Genomic DNA, 23,220 nt, shown 5'->3' with positions numbered 1-23,220 from the left:
GTGGTAATTATTGATGAACTAATATGTGAAAATGTACTCCTCGGAAAGGATGTACTCTGTAGTGCCAGTACGCGTCTAATAATAGAAAACGAAGAGTGCCGTGTCGCGCAAATTCGTAGCATAAACGTTCCAAATGGTTTGAACGAAAATCAGAATCAACAATTCGCCAACATATTGAAGGAGTACAGTGGGCTCTTCAATTAATATCGCAAATATCGGAAAGTGCGGGATTTCAAAAATGAAAATTATTTAAAAAAATAATACGCCTATTCAGTTGAAACATTATCGCACTCCTTTTTCTAAGCGACCGATAATATCGCAAATAATAGCCGAATTACTAGAAAATGGCATAATCCGTCCGAGTGGGTCACCATATTAATCTCCCGTGGTTTTAGTGGAGAAAAAGAACAAAGAACATCGACTATGTGTAGATTATCGTTGCCGTTCAGAGGGACATTTTGAATTTAACCGCATGCCTTTCGGTCTCGTTAACGCGCCGGCAACTTTTCAGTCGATTATGAACAAAATCGTGTCGAAAATGCAAACCGGTGAAGTGCTCGTATACTTGGATGATATTCTGATCCCAAGTAAGACAATCAGTGAAGGACTCTTGCGGTTAGAACGCTTCTTCAAACTCCTACGAGAAGCCGGGCTTACACTGCGTCCTGATAAATGCAAGTTCCTAGCAACAAGTATCGATTATCTCGGACACCGCATAAACGAACACGGTATGTCACCAGGGTCGCACAAGGTGGCTGCGATTAAAAATTTTCACCAACGTAACCGAGGTAAGACGATTTTGAGGCCTCACGGGTTTTTTGTAGAAAATTCGTGAAGGCCTATTCCAATATATCGAAACCCATTACCATGTTATTGACCAAGGCGAATAAGGACAAATTTATCTTTTTTGTCCGATCAGTTCAAATTTATTTTATTTTATGTTTGTAGGCTAGTCTGATCTTTTCAGTTTTGGTGCGAATAAAACTACTTTATTCCACTTTTCACCCGACGTTTCGCTAAAACTTTTTTAGCATCCTCAGGGGTAGTGTTTATTTTATCTGTTACAACAAATATACAAAAATACAAAAAAACACACACATTAAGTATTAACCGAAAAAACAAAAAAGTATACACAAGGCCGTATTTAGAGGGGTGGTAGGTGTTCTGACCCCCCCTTCCGAAATGTAGAAATGTAGGATTTTAAAGCACTAAAAACTTGAAAAAAGGCAAATTGGGCTTTGGAAAAGGCAAAAAAAGGCATATTTTTTTAGTTTTGTTATGTACTTCCTTTATTTACAATGTGCATGTCCAATTGAAGATATTAAAAAATACATACAGTGGTGAAAAAATTATAGCCGAACCACTTTTTTCCAAGTTTTAAAGTATTATTTTCGTTGCTATTTAATTTTGGTTATTTTTTTTATAAAAATATAGTTAATTCTTTAACAAAACCCGTGTAAATCCGAGTTTCCAAATTTGTGCATTATTAAAAAAAAATCAAGAAACTTTCGTACAAATATCGAGCTATTTAAAAATTCCGAACCACTTTTTTCCAAGTTTTAAAGTATTATTTTCGTTGCTATTTAATTTTGGTTATTTTTTTATAAGAATATAGTTAATTCTTTAACAAAACCCGTGTAAATCCGAGTTTCCAAATTTGTGCATTATTAAAAAAAAATCAAGAAACTTTCGTACAAATATCGAGCTATTTAAAAATTCCGAACCACTTTTTTCCAAGTTTTAAAGTATTATTTTCGTTGCTATTTAATTTTGGTTATTTTTTTATAAGAATATAGTTAATTCTTTAACAAAAGCCGTGTAAATCCAAGTTATGTTATGATCAAAATTATCGGTAAGATTGGGAATGTATGTAACACTGAAGAATTTCTTTGCGCTTTTTGTTGTTTCTGAGTCCGATTGTGTGTTATGGTGGTTGCTATTTTTTATTATTTCCTGATTTATGAGTTCGTGTATTAATTTGACAGGATAATTATTGCTTTTCAGGATGTTGGTTATTTTCTCTATATTGGCGTCATGGAACTGTGTGTGGCTTATCGTCAGTACTTTGTGGATTAAGTTTTTTTCGGTGTTAATTTTATATTTTCTTGGTGTATTTGGACAGTTTATAACAGGGGACCATAATAGAAGAGACAATAGGACGGAGTGGAACTCCAGGCTTGTGTGTTTTAGGTAAGCCATAAATTCTGGGCGCCGTGGCTGCAGTGCAGGTGAGTTTTTGTTTTTCCCTGAAGTTTATGTTTATTTGGGGGCCGGAGCAGCAGCGTTTATTTGATACCCTTATCAATGTCCTAACGAATGAACCAGTCTTCGTCCTGTATGATTTCAACGCTGAGTATGAAGTCCATATTGTAGCAAGTAGCGTTGGCCTTGCAGGTCTACTTCTGCAATCCGTCGATGGCAGTGATTGGCGACCCGTGTGCTATTATAGTCGCCATTACACTGTCACAGAAAACCGATATCACAGTTACGAGCTTGAAGTCCTCGCTGTAGTGGAAACTCTGGAACGTTTTCGCGTCTACCTAATAGGAAAGCAGTTTCGCCTTGTTACTGACTGTTCCGCGGTCGCACACGTGAAAGATCATAAAGAGCTTAAGACCAAAATCGCACGTCGGTGGCTTAAGTTACTTGAGTACGATTTTGAGTGCATACATCGTTCAGGTAGCCGATTACAACTCGTAGATGCTTTGAGCCGAATATACATTCTCGGAGGTACAGTAAAATCACCCAATGAAAATTCCGTAAAAGCTGAGTATAAATTACATAATCATCGCTTATACCGCAAACAACCTAACGGTATAAAATTTGTAGTACCCAAAGGTGTACGCTGGCGCATGTTCAGTTTTGCCATGACCAGGTAGGAAATACCGTGCTGGAAAAAACGCTCGAACGTATTAAGCAATCGTATTGGTTTCCGAATATGAGAAGATACGTAAAAGGCTATATATGTAGCTTCTTGCGTAAAATGTTGCTACCAAACACAGCGTTCTGGTAAAAGCGAAGGCAGCCTCCACATTGACACGATTAAGCCGATTCCGTTCCATCGCATCCATTTGGCCCACTTAGGTCCCTTTGTCCGTAGCAAAAGAGGAAATTGTTACGTACTTACTATTTCCGACGCATTCAGTAAATTTCTTGTCGTTAAACCTGTTCGCGATACTAAAACTCTACATGTTCTTAAAGCTCTAAATGAAATGTCTTCGTATTTTGGCCTTCCGTCACAAGTCGTAACCGATAGAGGAACGTCTTTTACATCGAAGGCGTTTGAAGATTTTTGCAACGCATACAACATTCAACATACTAAAGTTGCCGTTCTCACTCCCCGTGCAAATGGGCAAGCTGAGCGCGCAAACCAAAGAATTGAAAAATTTTTACGAACAACTAAAGAGAACCCGAAGGATTGGGATGTCATGCTACGAAATCTGCAATGGTCAGTAAATTCACGTAAAAACGCCACGACAGGTTTCAGTCCAAACGAACTTGTCTTCGATTTTCAACTTCGTGACGTTGTCACGAATCAAATGCTTGCTGCTATACACGAAGATGTCAACGAAGAACAATCTAGAGCTACTGCTGCAGAAAAACGAATTCAAGCAGCAGTAAACATTTCCACTGAGCGCGAAAAGTGGAAACAACGCTTCGACCAACGTCATAAAGAAAATATACGCGGAAGAAGATCTCGTTGTGATCGAAAACGAACCAGCTTCTACGGGCGAATCCAGAAAGCTTGAGCCTAAATATCGCGGGCCATATATCGTCCGTAAGGTTCTGGGTAATGATCGCTACTTGTAGGAAGACATCCGAGGGTACCAAGTAACCAACACGAAATTTTGTTCCGTATACGCCTCCGACAAAATGAAGCCTTGGTGCAGTAATAGCCCTGAACTCGAATCTGACGACGAAATCGAGGACGATTCAGGCCAGGAAGAGCCGTGTTGTCAAGCCTAACAAATGCAACTATGTCAATAAAATGCGACTCTGACCAACCACTACTTTATCGACTTTTAAATACGTACGCTACCTGAAAAAATTGAACGAGCACGCGACAAGACAATTTCCATTCTAATTGTAATTCCGCACATTTTTTTCAATATAAGTCCTTTTTCATCTTAACTTAAAAACTAGTCGGTTGTGTATTTATTTTAAACGGACATCCTGATAAGTATAAGTCGCGGATAAGTGAACGATAGCGAAATCTACCTATCAACGTCAGTTGGCAATTCCGATTTCTTATAGAAATGGTTTTGTCTTTTTCTACCTCACACCTTTTCTACCAGAGCACAAGAACTTAAAAAAATTAAATATATGCGAGTTTTGGGAACAAATTAAATTAATTAAAAACGAACTGAACGTCCCGAGATTTGCCAACCTTTTTAAAATAGTTTAAGGTATATTGTCTATTCCACATTCGTTCGCAAATGTTGAACGTGTTATTTTATCTTCAGATTCTGATAAAAACCAAACGTAGAAATAGATTACAAGTAAAAACCCTCGGTTATTTAATAAAAGCAAAGGATCTTCTCAAAGTTTTTATCATGATATAAAGATACATAAAAACCAATTTTTTTATGCTGACGCCTCTATGTATTTTCTTCCATATAACAAAACATTCACTCATACCTTGTATGGAGAAAAATGCCTAGAGCCGTCAGCAAAAAAATTATTAAAAGTCAACGCGATTTCTCAGCTACTTCAAATTTGTACATTGTTATACTAAAATGGGCTATAAAACTGCATACCAGAAATTTTCGTAAAAAATCTGAGTAAAAAGCATACAATTTTGATGAAAATTCATTAAATTTTCCTTAATATTGTATACAGTTTGAAACCTTGATTTATATGGTTTTGTTTAAAGCATGAACCATATTTTTGTACAAAAATAACAAACAAATTATAGCTTGCAAAACATTGTGAATATTTAAAAAAAAAAAACATGAGTGAACACAGATAGAGTGCAGCGAGCATATATGTATATTTTNTCCTTAATATTGTATACAGTTTGAAACCTTGATTTATATGGTTTTGTTTAAAGCATGAACCATATTTTTGTACAAAAATAACAAACAAATTATAGCTTGCAAAACATTGTGAATATTTAAAAAAAAAAACATGAGTGAACACAGATAGAGTGCAGCGAGCATATATGTATATTTTTCAGGGACGTGAACCGGTTTTGAACCGGAAAACCGATTTTTTCTATTAATTAACTGAACCATTAACCGAACCGAAATTTTCCACAAATGTTTGATCCGAACCGAAAACCGAACCACTTTTCATAAAGGTTTAAAGGTTCGTTTAAACCAATTTTCAATAGATAAATTTACACGCTTTTGTTTCTTTTCGTTAAATATGGTAATACATACCATGTTTGTTTACCATGTGGCAATATCAAATGTAAAGTCAACTCATCTCATTTAACATACACATGAAATTTAACCTTGCGCGTTGTTGCACTTGACACTTTACAGCGAACCAAAACCCCGGTTCAAAGACTAAAAAAACCGCTTTGTCGAACCAATCCAAAAGTGCAAAAACGGTTCGAACCGCTGAACCGAACCGACCAAATTTTTCATCCGGTTCACGTCCCTAATATTTTTACTCGATGTTTATTCAAACTAAATGTATATTTGTTCTACACATCCATTGTTTTTGTGAAAGCGTTTAAGATTTCTTGTTGGTACATTTTTATTTGATTTGGTAAATTTTTTTCTGACGTTTGGTACAATTTCAAAAAATTCATTTATCATCCCTGTAATAAATACATGAATTATGTAAGAATACAATGACAAATTATTTATCAGAAACATTGTCTCTTACACACTGGAGAAAGTAATAAAAACTCTCAAAAAAGCAAAATCGTTGGAGCGAAAAAATGGTTTCAAAAACCGCATAAATTCAAATCCGCATAAAAAACCGCATAAAAAGAGACCTAAGTGTATGTACATAGTGAAGTACATAAATTTGCACCAACAAAAATTTATTTGAAAAGTGAAGCACAAATAATTCGAAACGAAATTGCGAATAAAATTATCCATATTTAATTAAAACGAGTTTTGTAATTAATCAATAAACAATTTACGCAAAAAAATAACATTTTAAGACTTTTACTATTTTCAAATTCGAAACGCTCTAGCTCCAACTCAAGCTGTCGCAGTTTAATTTATTTTTATTTTTATTCTTTTTTTCATTATAACTATTACCAATTTTAATTCGTTTACTCACATCTTTCGTTGTTCGCTAAAGTTTTAAATGTTGCTTTGATCATTTACATTTACATTTTTGTTTTTGTTTTGTTTCTTTTCTATTCCACTGGCTTTTACTTGATCGAAATATTTCCGATAAAAAAATTCCGATATTCGGAATGCAGAACATCAACAAGGCGGAATCGGAAATAATATCCGATTGTCGGAATGCAGAACACCAACAATCGGAAACACATTCCTTCTGCCAGGTTTGCAGATCGCATACCGTTTACTTAATAAAAGCAGGAATAAAAATAAAGTTTCAAAGCATCCCATTGCTCAACTATTCTTAATAGAGTCCGACCGATTAATCGCCATCGGCATCGGCATCGGCTAGTATCGGGACGAAATTGAGCATCGGCATCGGCCGATGCCGANTCAGGAGAGGCCGAGCTGTCATCATCTTGTATTTAGTCTACAGCATTGTATTCAACACTTGTATGAAATTAACTTTGAATGTTACACAATTGGGTCTGAGTATGTAGAGTATGGGTTGTTAAATGAAATGAAAATGAAAAATCATTATGGATTGAAAGGAAGTCAATCGGAAAAGATCTCTAGCGATACTACATACCAAAATTCTGATTAAAAAATTTGAAATTTTGGTGAAAATAAGCAGAATTTTTCTAATTTTTGTACAAAGTTTGAAATCTGAATTTATATGGTGTTTGTTGTATAGCAGCTAGACTTTTATAAAATAAAATAATAAACATTAAATAAAAAAGACAAAATCGGTCAAAATATCGCAATTCTTTTATTTTGTGGATCACTATATGTATGTACATACATACGTAGCATATAAGTTCTTATGCATTGAGTGCAAAAGAGTGTATTTTAGTACAAAACGAAATGAAATTTTATGTTCCTAAATATTTTTTGCTTAGCACCATATAAAAAAGTGTTTTATGTAATGTACATAAATGTGATATATGTACATATATTTTTACACATATATATGTATGTATGTAATGTTGCATAACAAGCCAATTAATCCAATTATTTCTTTTCTTTTGTTTTTTTTTTAACTCCGTGAAATGAACTGATTTTATGAATTAATACATTTATTTGTAATTTTTTATGGAATCGGCATCGGCATCAGTGTTGCCACTTGAGAATATCCAAACTACCAAAAAATTTTCCGATCATTAAAACGAAATTTCTTGAATTCACGGATTTTTTAGCTACACAAATTAGCAGTAAAAATTAAAATCTTTCTCCTAAGATAGGCAATTTATCGTTAAATTTCAACAGCTGATCAATCATGTCTTTGAAAAGGGAGAAAACTCATACTTGTGACAACTCTTACGTGTGAACAAAATTTAAAGCAATTTTTTAACGTGAAAACGCAGTAACCCAGTCAGCAGAGAAACGTAAATTTCACTGACAATTTTTTGTATTTAGAAACGCATTGAAAACGACTACAGTTTTCGTTCATTTTTGTATCTGGAAAACGTTCGAAAATGAGGACGTTATTTGAAAGCAATACCTGTATTTTTGTTTTTCAAGCGGCAGTGGCTGAGCGTGCAGAATAGCGTTCTTGTATTTGTTAGCTTTCAGAAGGTGGCGTGTTCGATGGCGTCAGGTACTTCCTTAATTTATTTATTTTTTCGAACTATGAAAAAGCATCTGTCAAGTGCAGAAGGAAAGCATTTTCAAAACATTTTTGCCTACCAAAAGCTTCATCAAACCAACCAAACTACCAAAGGAAACTGAAGCTACCAATTTTGGTCCAATTGGACCTGAACGGCAACGCTGATCGGCATCGGCATCGGCCGATTCTTTCCCCATAAGCCGATTAATCGGCATCGGCATCGGTACCTGAAAAAAGAATTGGAATCGGTCGGACTCTAATTCTTAACACAACGCTTTCTAATGAAAGCCATCGTGTTTGAGATATGCCCAAGATTTTGTGGGGTTTTACCGACTAGTAGTCCTGAAATTCCTTCAGGTCATGTATCCCCTTTGGGCTAAGGTAAAATAAACTATATATGTTGCGGCACAATTCTCAATGGTTTTCGTTATTTTCGGTGAGAGTTGGTGGGTTAAACTGTAGGCAAAAAGTTTACCACTCTTGATTTCAAAATGGCGGCCAATCTATAACTCGCAAAAATCGTAAAAGCTCCGTAATTTTACATAACGATAGATAAGATTATTAGAAAAATGTATTAAACTTGCATAGTTTTAAAATAATTTGCCCGTTTGCGAGAGTATAAATTACCAAATTCAGGATGCGAAGTGGTTGCTAAAATATATAAATTTCAACATCTATTTTGTACTTTCCTGGACAAAAAAGTCAATATAATCCATCGAGATTTTGTGTGCTTTGTTGGAAATTTACTGTGCGATCTCGTGCTGAGCTCAAATTTTCTAGCCCGTACCCGTGCCAATCCCTAATTCTCATCCTTTACGAGAACTTTAAGGGCCAGTTTCTCTCTGCTAGTTTAAACTTAGATCACGTACACCCAAAAAAATTTGTGGGTTAAACTAAACGAAAACGTAGGTTAGTATGGCTCCAATATGGTAAAAATAACCAATAAAAAATAGTTAAAAAAAAAATTACTGAAGATGCAGTTAAAAATTTTTAATTTTACCAAAAAAATTGTAAATTTTTAACCACGGTTAGTTGGTTGATCTAATCGTAAAAGTAGGTTTGAATGGCTCCAACCCCCAAAAATTGTAAAATTTACTAATATTAATAGTAATGCCCAATCAACCACAAAAGCAGTAAAAAATACTGTAGAAATAGTAATATATATTACCGTAAAATTAGTAGAATTTACTATTTTCGTTGTTAAGCTACCACAAAAATTGTATTGTAACTAAAATTGTGGTACCAAACCGCAAACATTGTTACAATACAATTTTTATGGTACCTTTACAGCGAAAATAGTAAATTCTACAAATTTTGCGGTAGCATTACTATTTTTTCAGTATTTTCCTGCTGCATTGGTGGTTGATTTTAAATGCAATGTTGCCATGTTTCCTAAATATTGCTATTCTGAAAAATAAATACATTATTAAAGATGTTTTATTCGAAAAAATTTATTTTTTTAAGAAATAAACACATAAAATAACATGTTAAAAACGAATAATGCACAAAAAGGTACAATGTTAAAGCATTTTGAGTTTGTTTTTCCATATAGATATACATATGTACATATGTTTATAGTTTTTCTTAACCTAAGCATGATTTTTTTGGTAATGAAGTTGTCCGTGTGTATATATTTTTAATAAAATTTTGGTCTTATATACAAATTTCCATTTGGAGAAAGATTTGTGTGTAAGGGTGGTTTGTAAAATTCAGGTTGGGCTAAGACATAAATATTGTTTTCTTCCAGTGATACCAAATATGATTGAAAATGTTCCGAAAATTGCTCAGTTTTATATTTGTTGCAAACAAGCCTTACTTCGGAGTTTTCAAGTAAACTTATGTCCTTTATCTCAAAAATACTTAAAGCCTTTGAAAGTAAAAAATAACCCACTTTATATAAAGTCTTTTTTATAGTAATCTTATCCGTGAAATTATAGGTATTATTTAAGCAGACATTTAGTTGCAATTGAAATAGTCGTATTTTTCTTGACGTTATTGAATTCATGTATATTTTCAATTCTCTATGTTTAGATTCAAATTTAAAGCACCAGAGATTCTTTAATGGTCCAACATTTTTTATGAACGTGGGATAGTGAATCAGAAAATGAAATTTTGGTTTTAGTGTAGTTCCGAAAAGTTCGACATAAAGCTTATGGTGTTTTTCGATTTTTTCCTGCATTTCGTTTAAAAGATTTTCATCAAATTCTGTCCTGAGCACTAAATCTATTACTTGAATTAATAGACACAACAATTTCCAATGCTTGTTTTCTATCGAAATTAAATCTATCATTAGTGGAAGATAATGGCAAAAGGTCCACATTTCGCGGGCAGACATACTTAATTTACTTTTCTTTAAGTGAGAAATGTTTATAGGGGGGTGCATTGCCAATTTCGGTTTCACCATACTGAAATAGACCTTTTCTTGCATTTAAAGTATTTATATCTAAGCATTTCTCTGTCTCAATAAAATGGAGCAAAACCTTTGAGACATCATAGTGGCAAACTCCCTCAAAAACATCATGCATGATGTCTCCATACAGATTTTTAACCACGTGGAATGAACTTATGGAATTAAAGATAGAGTTTTCTGATAAACCTGATAATTTAATTCGCTTTCGTGTATTTCATTTAAATGAATTCCCTGCGTATAGTTTAATTCTGTTCGTAGTTTATCATCTATTTCACGTAACATGTGGGAGCATTCTTCCTTGCTACATAAGCAACGCCTACAAAAAAAATTCGAGGAAAAATTTTTTGAAAAGCCGAGAACACTATTCAGCCCTACACTCAGAAAAAGGTTTAGTTATAATAACCAAGATTTGGTTATAGTGACCAAGTGGCATAGTTGGATATGGCGAAATAAATATCTAGTTCACGAAAGTCTGCAATTTACTTGAGACTTCTAGTTGGGACAAATGTATATTTGTTAATAATTACAAAACGACTACCTTGAGTGGACAATACTGTTAGTTGAATAAAATCATTGTTGAGCAAATATAAACAATGCTTTGGTTGATACAAGTTTTCAATTAATTTTGTGAACTTGCTGTAGACTTGAATCAGCTAACCGTTTATTATTGGAAAAAGTTTCAGTTTGACCCAAATAAAAATTTACTCGATGGTTTCTGTGTTTACTTCTTTTATTTGCATATATTAAGCATAAAAAATACATACATATTTACATAAATAGTTACTAGAGTAAATAATACATATATATATGGTGGTAAGAATTTCCTAAAAAGAAACGATGAAACAGGAATAGTCGTGCGCAAACCCAGGTCAATATCTGCTGGAAGTGCTGGTTTAAGTATACTGCTTTGCTTTTTCCTTGGCTAAATAGATACTTTCAAATTATAATTCACATGGATTATATATCCACTGAAAAACCCCGGTTGGCATCAAACTTTATATTTTTAAATAACTACACCCGCACCGAAACAAGTCGCGGCGATGGCAAAACTGAAACTGAGACAAACAAGCCTGGGCATGTCATAGCACACACTTTTCTTTCTCTACCCAGTACAGTGATCGATATGCCATAGCTTACTGAGCGCTCTATAACCACACGCGTGTTTCACCCGTATACGAACAGCGGTAGCGGAGCAATGATTTCCACGCACACAGTCTCATTCATTGAATCGTTTTTATGCAATGGTCGGCATTCTAGCGCAGTCAAACGATTCAATAAGCGGGACTGTGTGCATTGCTTAGCTGGCGCTCTTCGTATGTGAAACACACATGTGCTCAGAGAGCGCTGAGCATTATTTAGGGGTGGCTCACAAGCATGAATATGTTCCGCTCTCAAACCAAATTGTGGTTGCCTCAACTAAGATTTGGTAACTATGACTAAACCATGTGTTGAAAGAAAGCTTATCTGTATTAGCAGAGCTTAATGGCATCCTTTTATGAACCATACTTTAAGTTGAATGGAATTTGTAGAAATATGCTTCAAAAAAATATTTATTAGTATTTACCAAACCCTTCAACTAAATTAACGATTTGGTACAACCTAGATGAATATTAGAAGCTTTAATATATTTAGTTATAATTACCAACCCATGGTAATAGTTCCCAATCCTTGGTCACAGTTCTCAAATATTGTCAAAATTCGGGAACTAAATATCTTTAGTTGTCGAAACTAATCCCTTTTCTCAGTGTAGGTTATAAGAGCTAATACAAAGAAGTATCGTTTTTCTACACCATCTATTTGAATACTTATACCACTTTCTTCAAGATCTTTTATTTCTTCCACTAACAATTTTAGAGAGGCTTCATTTCCGTACGTTTTATATTTACTTTTGAAAAAAAAAGCTGGAAATATATTTTCCAAAGAAGAAAGATGGTGATCAGGTATTGAAAGGAAAGTATAATAGAAAGCAGCAACGGATTGATCTCCTTTATGGGACCCTAAAGGATTATTTATTTCAAAATCATCAAAATAAATAGTAAATGGAATAGCTTTTTCATTAAGAAAAGCTTTAATTTTTTCTTCCATAATGCTCCATTCACAATGTTTTTCAATTTTCCCTCACTTTCATAAGTATTACATAAAGTATCTTTTAAAACGTTAGGTAGTTCGAAAAATCTTTTTATCTGAAATTTTATTGGCATGAGAGTACCTTTGCTTTGTTTTTCTGTAAAAATTATTTCATTATTTAAAATTACGGGTAGTACCCTATTATCGATTTCGAATTCTTTAGCATCTTCCCATGCATCCTGTTCTTTAAGAACTTTTACAAATTTATGAAAAGTTTTAATTTTATAAAATGGATCTTTGAAAAATAAAATGAGACTCCTTATATTCTGCATATTTATTTCCTGTTCGTTCTTCAATAAATCTTTCTCCACAAAGGTCGCTAGCGGTAAAAATAATAGTTGCGTTAAATCATTCACAAGTACATCTAGATCTTTTCTGGTAAAATTTGATTTGTCGTGCAAATTAGTTAGAAACTTAAGAACAATTGTTTCAAAAAAATCGTTTGAAAATGCTAACTCATTGTAACTTTCTATTTGGCTTTCATCTTAAGTGGAATTAGTTTTGCTGTCGTTATTTAATGAATTCATTGAAAACGAAATACATGACTTAGCGTTTTTAAAATGGTTTTTAAAGGGCTTCAGCCCCTGGAAATGGTGACTACAGTGAACGCAAAAGAATGTGCTTGAAGATGTTAAATTATGCAAAATTTTAAAGTGAATTGCTAGAAAATCTACATTTTGAAAAATTTGTTTTCACAAAAGCACGAACCCATATTGAAATAATATAATAATTAAGGCTTAAAAACCTATTATTTTAGGTTGTTAATTAAACATAGTACGTTAGGAGATGGCTTGTCGTCTTTTAAATGTACACAATAAAAATATTTTTGAACGAACATCCAATACTCTAAGCTATCGCCAGGGTATTTTAAATTCAATACATGAAACACTTTAAAACAGGTATGAAAGGCGCTTAAACAACAAGGCATCTCATATTTGATTTCATCGAAATAAACATAAAATTTTGAGTCACTTAAATTATAACCAACTGCAATTACAATTGGTTGTAAGGTCTCACCGCGGTCGTAAAGAGAACTCTTCAGCTTTTCTAAACTGTTTTCAACATCGTTGGCCGTAATTACATGAAGGAGAAATGATATCTGCGATTCTTTGACAGTAGACCTGCAAATCTTTTTTACGCTATTCGCTTTTCGTTTTATAGTTGGCAAAACATGTAGTAGTAGCGCTATGAGTTGGTCCGATCCTACATGTTTAACAAAAATTTATAAATAAAGTGCAACCCTTTATTAAATAAGCTGGCAAACCTTTATCTTCTGATCTTATTTTTTCCAGTTGCTGCAAGTGCGCCGGGTCCGACAACTTCTCACTTAGCAATGGTATTATTTTGAGTTTAAAGGTCTCCCATTTATCGAGTACAGATGTTGAATGTGGGTACAAATAACTAAAGTCAATTTGAACTTAAAATTTTGTTGTTATTTTTTAGTTTTTGTAATTGGTGAAATTAAACTTACAAGATTATGGCCCAATGAATGGGAAAAGAGTCTCCAACTTTGTAAGATGTCAATGATATTGCTTCTTATGCCTTGTGTATATAAAATCTCTTGCCTTCGTTTTTTGAAACACTTCCGCCAATTTTCCTGCACGTCGTTCCACGGCTCGCATAAAATTTTCAGCCACTCGTGAGCCCTTGCAATTTCTGAACAATACGAAAAAATTTTGTATGAGTAATATATGTAAAAATAAGCGACATAAACAGATTAAATCGTTTTCAATATTACCTTTTTCTTCTGCACAGTTCACATCAATGTCGGGTTGTGAGGATTCCTTCAGTATACTTTTTCTCGTCAACAATTTCACCTGTTTTCTTTAAGCGTTTTACACTATTATATTTGTCATATAATCTTCCGGAAGGACGTGCTCCAATTAAGTTAGAATAAACGGGAGAAAAATTTAGTTACAAATTAAAAATATTTAAGGCATGCAAAATTGCACTTTTAGTAACAAACCAACCTTATCGTCGCTAAATTTCTCTTCAATTTGAACAGATATCTGCTCAAATTCTTTTCTCCCTACTTTGATTTTATATTTAAAGTGCCAAGTCACTACTGAATCTATGAGAATTTTCAGCGCGGCATCGTTAAGTTTTCCAGTTTCTTTGTAGATCCGATAAACATAGTATCCATTTGGATGAGTCTCCAACACTGTTTGAAAGTTCTTAATTTTGAAAGCAAAATAAAAAATCACAAGTTTTGTACTCGTACCTTCATATGTTTGATTAGTTTATGAGCCACACTCAAAATAGGACAGCGTATTTTTTGAATTGTGAGTCACGTTATTGTAAATTAATTTTTTTAATAACTTAGGTTGAAATTTTGAGTGTAGCTCACTGTATTCCAGTACTTACAATACAACCGCGGTAACCAATAGGCTCTTTAATAATTTTTGAAGAAGTGCATGTAGATTGACTAGTGTTCAAGTTGTGTGAATTTTCGATATCTTCAAGGAAAGTGGTATCAACAGAAATTGTATCGCAGGTTTTAATATCAGAGTATCCCTTAAATGAAAAGTTATTAATTTTTTTACAATGAAATTCAAAATTGACGTTTCCACTCATATTTGCGATTTTCCATTGCTGAAGCTTATAACGGAACTCTACTTTTTCTCCCAATTTACGTTATCGGAACAAGTACGTCAGGTCCTCGTCTTGCAAATACTGTAGCCGTTTAAACGTAATAGACTCATCTACAAAATCAAGCAAAATTTATGTTGTTTAATATATTTTTATAATTTCTTTTATACAAACGTTAGTGTCAATTCGATGCACGCAATAACTTACGCACTCCTTATTTTTCTCCGGCACACAATAAAAACAACAACACAACCGAAGCCAAATAACGGAATATGTGCTTGATCGAAGTTCTGCTGAATATTGCACATTTATTTATGAAAATCCCTTTTAATAAACTCACCTTGTAAATCTGGCAGGATATGGCTGAATCCCCAACTTTCTATTAAAATTTCTAGTCCGTCCTTTTCTGTCTCTAAAAATGGCTCTTCCATTTTTATAAATTTTGCACACACTGTTCACGGACAACTGGCTTCAAAGTTTTCAGCGAACTGATTATAGTTCGCATCGGCTGTTAGTATTGCCATTGTTTTTCCAACTATTGGAGTAAAAGTATTGCCATCTTACTCCGGAGTAAAGCAGTAAACTGTTTTCAAAACATGTACAATTTATTGGTTAATTTAACAGTAGTAATAGTCATGGTACAAAGTAAAAAATATTTAACAATTTTCCATTGTCGAAATAACCTTTCGAAAATGTTATAAAAAAAACAACAATTTCAATTAGGAATATTCTAACCGCGTTTGGTGTGGTACATTTGACCAGCATTTACAGTTGATCTAACGATTGTTTTGGGGAAACAACTTATTTGTAAAACTAACCAATTAAAATCAGTTAATTCACACTAACAACATATTAAAAAAAGAAATACAATTTCCATAGATTAATTTAACAAAAGAAATAGTAAGCGTAGGAAGCAACAATTATTGAATTGTTAATTCACTATCTTTACTGGTAAGAAAGAAACAACAAATATAAGGGAAAAATTGTCCAGATGACAACAACAATTTCTACCAAATGTACCCCAACCTATAAAAAATTTTAAATTTGACCAACGTTAGCAGTTAACTAAAATTTTTTACAACAACAATTTACATTGACAGCAAATCAACTATGGAAGTTAGTTGGTTTAACCAATGTTTTTTTTTTTAAGTGTAAACTGCGCTTATGGGCCATTCAGTCATTAGTTAAATACTAGAAAAACGGCAGTTGGATGTACATTAGTTAATTGCAGTCAACCATTACCCAAACTGCTATTGTGAAATGAAAAATGGTGGTTTAAGATTAGCATAGTAGTTAACTAATGAATGTGAAAATGGCCCTCTGTTGTACAGCTGGCTGACATTTGATTGGTTAATCATAGCCAACTCGAGCGTTTAAACTAGGTTTAAACCACAGCCATGCACTGAAAAACTGACCTTGAAACGAGGAGGAATGTATCACACCAAGGCGAAATTCATACAACTGGTAGCAGGAGTACAAAAACATAAAATATCAACAAACATATCATTTTGACACAATGTTCTCCCCGCCCCTTGTTATTATTAAATTCGCCTTGGTATCACACTGTTTTCGTAGAAATTCGTAATGCTCAACATCAGCAGAGCGCTCGGAGTGTCCAGACTTCATTAACAAACACATTTTTTGTTATCGATAATCCTGCTATACTTAACTGTGTGTTTGTGCAAGATGCATGCATATGTTTAAGTGTGATATATGAAATGAAAGTGAAATCAATTGTTACTGTTATCTAAAATTTGTGTAATAAACTATAGGCCAACACAATTATTTATGTGTTACGTTGAGTATCGAACTGGACCAAACCGAAATTTTAAAATCTTTTCAATCTTGTGTTAAAGAAAAAGTTCTCAGATATCAAAAGGCCTGGCTTCATAATATTTGTAAAATGAGTGTCGTTGGTAAACAACTTAATTCCTTGCAAACAAATTCTGACATCAATGGAAAAGATACTAGAGAAAAAAGTTCAAAAACTTCAATGCCTGGAAAGTTTATATCACCAAATGACGTTCTTAATTTAAACGAAATAACAGAGGAATATTTATGTTCTATTGATGACAACATTTACGATATTGATTTTACACGTTTTAAAATACGTGACCTGGATTCGGGTGCAATTTTGTTTGAAATAGCAAAGCCAAGCGATCGATTTTCACCTAGTTCGGAAGACAAATTGATAGACGCAACAGAGGGAATGTCCATTAGAGATTCAGGAGATGCAAATGCTGGTCGATATGTACGATATCAGTTCACTCCAGCTTTTCTCGGACTGAAAAATGTTGGAGCAACGTAAGTCCATATGTATATATGTATGTACCTACATACATACACACATACATAGATTCATACACGGCACACTTATGCAAAAAATTCAGCTAGGCGGGAAATTAAAAGTGGTGTTTTGTTACTCCTAAAATTGTTAAACTAAGATGAGTCCGTACTTACGTATGTACATGGATTATGCACACAAATTATAGTTCTTTAGGAATGCTCCATTAAGTTATCTTATAAAAATTTTATTTTCTTGTTGTACACGCATATGAGTTTGCAGTCTTGTAGCCCATTAAATTTTAGTATATAGCTTAAAACTTGCACTTTATTGTACTAAAATTTAATGGGCTACAAGACTGTATACTCAAAAAGCTGCACACTTCTAAAAAAAATTAAAAAATCNACAAGACTGTATACTCAAAAAGCTGCACACTTCTAAAAAAAATTAAAAAACGTGTAATTTGTAATGTACTCATTTTACTCAACTTCGGTGTAAAAAAAATTCATAACTCAAATTATTGTAGAGTGCACCCCATATACTGCACTTAAATATGGTGCAATACTCAGAGCTACCATTGTGATATATTTTAAATCTTTTTGAGATGGCATATTTTCAAAAACTAATTTTTTGTATCAAAAAATTTCTATGTGAAAAATTTAAAAATATCTCCTTTCATAGAGAATTTTGATGTGTGATTTTTTTTTTCCTCGCTCCGTTCTCGAGATATTTGGAAAACTATTAAATCGATTTGTGTTTGTTTTTGTGATGTAANTTTTTGAGATGGCATATTTTCAAAAACTAATTTTTTGTATCAAAAAATTTCTATGTGAAAAATTTAAAAATATCTCCTTTCATAGAGAATTTTGATGTGTGATTTTTTTTTTCCTCGCTCCGTTCTCGAGATATTTGGAAAACTATTAAATCGATTTGTGTTTGTTTTTGTGATGTAAAGTAGAGATGGGCGCGGGATAGCGGGACCCGCGGGACCCTCGGTACTGATTTAAAATTGGGCTGTATGGGCGGTATCGGGAAGATATGTAAAAATATGGCGGGCGGGACGGGACCAAAATCCTTTCCCGAAACCCCCGCAAATTCACAAAATCATAATTCAAAACGACGTTTGAAATATGCATTTTTAATATTTCATTGAGACGAAAACGAACAGCAAAGTAAAACAAAATAATCGGAAGATGCCAGATCTTTCATTATTATTTAAAATTAATTTGAAAGACATGAACATTTTTGTCAACCTTCGATCGGTTTGTGAACCACGCTACACACATTGAAATATCAGCCGATCGTTTCAATTTGTTTTCCGTTTGTAGCCTGCTTTAGAGATAGATATCGGGCCCCACGGGACCCGCGGTACAATTCTGAAAAACGTCGGGATGGGCGGGTTCGGGACTTAAAAATCCAATTTCGGGATGGGCGGGATCGGGTATAATATTTAGTCCCGTGCCCATCTCTAATGTAAAGTTTTTAAAAATGTATTAATCAAGCTCAAATTGCATATTTATTTATTATTTATGTTTATGCATCAACCTGAAAAATTTGAATCAAATCAAACACATGAAGTGTGAACCCCGTCCGTTTTGGTATGTACCGCCCCATATATATACACAGTATTCCCGCTTAGTTGTCCCCCGGTTAATTGATTTCCCCGCTTATTTGAACTACCTTATCGGTAAATTGACACTCCCTACGACATCGCCATGTTAAATTCGCCAGTTCTTTGCATGCAAAAGATATTTATCGCGAACCAGTATTGGGTCTAAATGTAATAGAAGCACACCAGTTCAGAACTAGAGATTTTCCCCACAGGAAAGTTGCCGGTGGCACATGAATTAAATTACAAACCGATTTTTTCTTTATTTTTTTCTCGATAAAGAAAAAGATAACAACTATTGGACCGCATGAATAAAAACTAAGCCATTCCTTTTTCTTCAAATTTCAGACCTTTTACTTAAATTTGTTTGAATAAAAGGTCTGACATTTTAAGAAAAAGTAATTGCTTAGTTTTCATTCACACTGCCCATTGTCTGGATATGTCTTTGTGTGAATGGCTTTAAATTTCCATTTTTATACACGAGCCCACTTGTGCACAAGAGTATTATAACTTTGTTCGCCAAAACGAATCGGGATAGATATAGACACCTACATACTAATGGCCTTATTCATAAAAAATAAAGTAGCTTTAAAAAAGGTTTATAAACTGAAAAATGTATGAAAACGTCATTTTATAAAGCTCTTTAACCTACTTTATTTTTTATGAATAAGGCCATAAATTTCTCAGAATGAGAAGAGAAGTCGATTAAGCCATGTATGTATGTCTGTCTGTCCGTCTGTTTACACGATAACTCGAGAAAGTATTGAGATATGTCAACGAATTTTGGTAAGTAGGGTCATCTTTATCCAAGGTAGGTTAGTATTGAAAACGGAAAATAACCAAGCCCACCTTCCATTTCCGGTAATTTCAAATTATTGAGAAATAAAATTTTGGTATAAAATGAGACAGTCATGAAATTTCTGGAAAATGGGCGTGTAATCGCCAGCTTATGATGAAATTCTGTATCTCAGTAGTGCCTTTACCAATCCCCACCAAACTTGGTGCGAACATTGCTTAGGGTCTCACTAAGAAACCCGTTGAAAATTTTGAAATCGTAATTTATAGAAATACGAAAACTGCGTTAAATTAGTAACAACTCAAGCTAATTCACTCAAAATCAATAGGATCAACTTGTCAAATAACGTTAAATTACAGGTATCTAACTTGATTCACCGGGAGTGACCAATCAAATACTTCGTTTATGCAGCAGAATTCATGAATTCTTCATTTAATGAATTCAAAAATGGTTCCGTTTATGCATAATTCGCGAACTCATGAAAATAAGCGTTTGGAAACAGTGGTAGCGCACTAAGGAGAAACTAAACAGTAGGGTTGTAGTATTTTCTCCCTATTTTTTAATGTGCAAATGCCGTTGGTACCAGGAAATGGTTCAGGTTATATTTAAACTGGTTTTAATGCATTTGAATTTCTAATATTTGAATAAATCCACGAACTTTTCCAGCGTTTTTAATCATGGTTATGCCACTAGAGCTGTTTGTGAAACGCAGCGTTGCCGGACTAGCACTTCACGAGTTCGTGAAATGATGCCGAAATTCATGGTTAATTTTCGTGTATAATTGAATTTGAAATTGTATTTATGAACAACACAAGATAAAAAGTTATACGTTGGGTTTATTAAAGCAATATATATGTACATATATAAAAACTTATTTCTTGCTAACAATGTTTGTCAAATGAAGATGTAATTAAGTAACTTAACAACTTATTCAGAACTTTGATTATAATAATTTAAATTGCAAACTCAATTTTGCGCTTTCTCTTGCGAATCTTTCTATTATCCCTTACTAGACCTATCACTCTTTCTTCAGTCATGGTACTACGCAACTACGTTTTTAACCGGCGAAGGGTTGGCGTTGCGTTGGCGTTGGCGTCGCTTCAACAGCTGACTATGAATACATGAATTCAAATGCAGCCGTCCACATATCCAAAATTCGACAACGCTCACGCCAACACAAAGCAAAAAGATGGCCAACTCTCAACTTTTCGCGTGCGTCGCTCGTCAGCTGTTGCAAATAAATAAAATTATGTGAAATATTTTTCCTTTTTAATCAAGTGCGGGCAAGAAATATCATTTTTAATGCAATTATTGATATTAAATATTAATTTATGTCGTTAGTATTTTAATTTAGTGGTCCAAGCATTCGCTGCCAAGCGTTCATTGTAGCAAGCATACATTTAACGTGCGTTCTGTCAAACCAACGCCAACGCCGAAGCCAACGCCAAAGTTCTATGTGGACCGGCCTTTAGCGACACGAAATCAGCTTCTGGATTACCTACAGTGATGGAAAAGTTGGTACAATCGCACCTTTATTTAGTTTGAAAGTGCATTCGGTACAAACACACAATTTTACGTACATTTGGAGCGTAGCCAAATAACTTCTCAGGAAATCAGTTCTTATTTTTATTGACATCTCAATGCATTTTCTGTTGCGGGCAACTGGTCCAATACCTTCCCTCCTTTGTGAAGGGGCATACAAATGATATAAAAAGGTGGTCAAAGTAACGCAACTGTAGTTGATTTAGCCAGATAGACAGAAAGTATTTATTTTTAAACGTCAGATCGGAGAACTGGGAGGAAGTAGTTCACCTTTTCTACAACATAGTTTTGTCTCGCGCTACTCGAAGAGATTATTTTCATAGCTAAAATTTGTTAAATGTGAGTACAGAAGTTGATGTGGTATCGATAAAAATATATACATATTTACTTTTTAGGTACATCTATCTACTTTTAGATAAAGCTTTCCGTAAATTAGGTACAATTTTATAATTAAATTTTCCATCCCTTATGGAATATCACCTGTAAAAGAGGGACAGAAACAAACAGCTGATTACTCTTTGTTCAATAAACATACCTCCAAGTCAAAATTAAACATACCTAGTAAGGTTGCATAGAGAATCTGGCACAAATTAATTGCCAATTAATAAATAATTGGCAATTAATAATTTGAATTTCTGTATGATAAATTGGGTAACAATTATGGCTTAAATTGGTGAAAAGGTACCTGTTTGAACATGGTCTCACACCGCGGAAATTTCCAATAGATTTTAAACTAACTTCCCGACAAGCTAGAAGCTTGCAATTTTTAGCATAGTTCCAATCACGATGATAATGCAATTTAAAATATAAATTAATTCCCTACATGGTCCAGGAGTCTTGATACAAAGGCGGTCAAAACACAGTAAAAGTTATGGCTAACAGAGCGTAATTTGAGCCGGCGCTAGTAAATAATAAGTATAGTTTCAGGCGCTGGTAAGGAAATACCGGAAATTAGCTTCAACTCTGTTTAATATGTCTAAACTGTTAAGTTTTGGGCACTTTTGTTAAGAATTATTGATTCCTCTTCGGGTGCGGACGCGTTTTTTATTCGCTCCTGTTTTTGCCTATTCTGGTAAAAGTTCCTAATATATTTCGCTACATACATATGTATACGCACTTGTTTACATCATGACGAACTGTGTTAATTGCAATACTCAGCGAACATAAGTGATCAGGGCTGCCAACTATACTTAGCTAAGAAGTGCAATATTGAGGATAAAAAAGTGCCACAATGTGTCAAATAGAAAAATAAAAGTGCCAAAAAAGGTGTAATCCTTTTTAATTCTTCCGATTTAGCATTAAAATTAAAAACTGATTCCTAAAACAAAAGTCTAATGCCAAAGTCGGGTAAACCAGTTGTATACAGTATAGAAATTAGAAAATTTTAGTTGAAAAAAGGAGTACACGCAAAGGTTTTCACAGAAATGTATTGAAATATTACTATTTTTCAAAGGTGGCTTTTTGGCACTTTGTCCCAAATTGAAAAATTAAGTGCCATTTGAAGTGAAATAGGGCCGAAAATGGCACGGTTTGAGCCAAGTTGGCAGCCCTGTAAGTGATGCTTTGAAACATTTGAACATGTTAACACTGCAAACACTCACGTAAACCAGAGGTCAGCAAAGCTTACTCGTGCGAGCAGTACGCTCAACACCAGTGTTGCCGCGAATCTTTTTAGCGGTAGCCAAATTCCGTTGAAAATAGGGCTAAAAAAGAGCTAAAAAAAGTCGTTGTGGCTAAAAATGGTAGCTAAAATTTTTTTACTTACATATACATACATATATAAGTATATTCGCAAACATTTTCAATAAGTAATGCTATAGAAAATCACTGAGCTCTGGAAAAAAGCTCTTATTTTTTTATATTTCCGATTCTATGATTGTTTTGGTCGATTTAAATCTGCCACACATTTCATGGAACATCATTGACACCGATGTTGTACCAGTTTCTTCTAGAGATAGTTACAATGTATTTCTGGAGGAAATGGCTGAACTTTGCCTTAAACAAATAAATAT

At 33.8% G+C, this 23,220-nt stretch overlaps 2 protein-coding genes across 2 annotated transcripts in view; both read left to right on the top strand.

Moving 5' to 3' along the window:
- Positions 1–457: 457 nt before the first annotated feature.
- Positions 458–3,749, top strand: LOC108366275 (uncharacterized). Its single transcript, XM_017620613.1, has 3 exons — positions 458–902; positions 2,264–2,730; positions 3,202–3,749. Exons 1-3 carry the CDS (start codon positions 868–870, stop codon positions 3,747–3,749), a joined length of 1,050 nt encoding a protein of 349 aa, XP_017476102.1. The 5' UTR covers positions 458–867.
- Positions 3,750–16,662: 12,913 nt separating this feature from the next.
- LOC108366272 (protein unc-119 homolog) overlaps positions 16,663–23,220 on the top strand; it is a 47,876-nt gene continuing 41,318 nt past the window's right edge. Inside the window, exon 1 of the mRNA XM_017620610.1 lies at positions 16,663–17,281. Within this exon, the coding sequence (XP_017476099.1) occupies positions 16,881–17,281 (401 nt within the window). The 5' untranslated portion in view covers positions 16,663–16,880. The remainder of the gene's footprint in view (positions 17,282–23,220) is intronic.

Source organism: Rhagoletis zephyria, unplaced genomic scaffold (assembly GCF_001687245.7).
Source record: "Rhagoletis zephyria isolate East Lansing unplaced genomic scaffold, Rhagoletis_zephyria_1.1 Rzeph_scaffold_02209, whole genome shotgun sequence".
Lineage (NCBI taxonomy): Eukaryota > Metazoa > Arthropoda > Insecta > Diptera > Tephritidae > Rhagoletis > Rhagoletis zephyria.
Note: the sequence above shows the minus strand (reverse complement) of the source record. Positions and strands in the feature narration are given on the sequence as shown.

What these genes read in the sequence shown, in the direction of transcription:
- LOC108366275 (XM_017620613.1), top strand. Translation starts at nt 868, where the DNA reads ATGTTATTGACCAAGGCGAATAAGGACAAATTTAT. An exon ending in GCGAATAAGGACAAATTTAT is followed by an intron (nt 903 to 2,263) that starts CTTTTTTGTCCG and finishes GTTTATGTTTAT; the next exon opens with TTGGGGGCCGGAGCAGCAGC. An exon ending in CCGAATATACATTCTCGGAG is followed by an intron (nt 2,731 to 3,201) that starts GTACAGTAAAAT and finishes ATGTTCTTAAAG; the next exon opens with CTCTAAATGAAATGTCTTCG.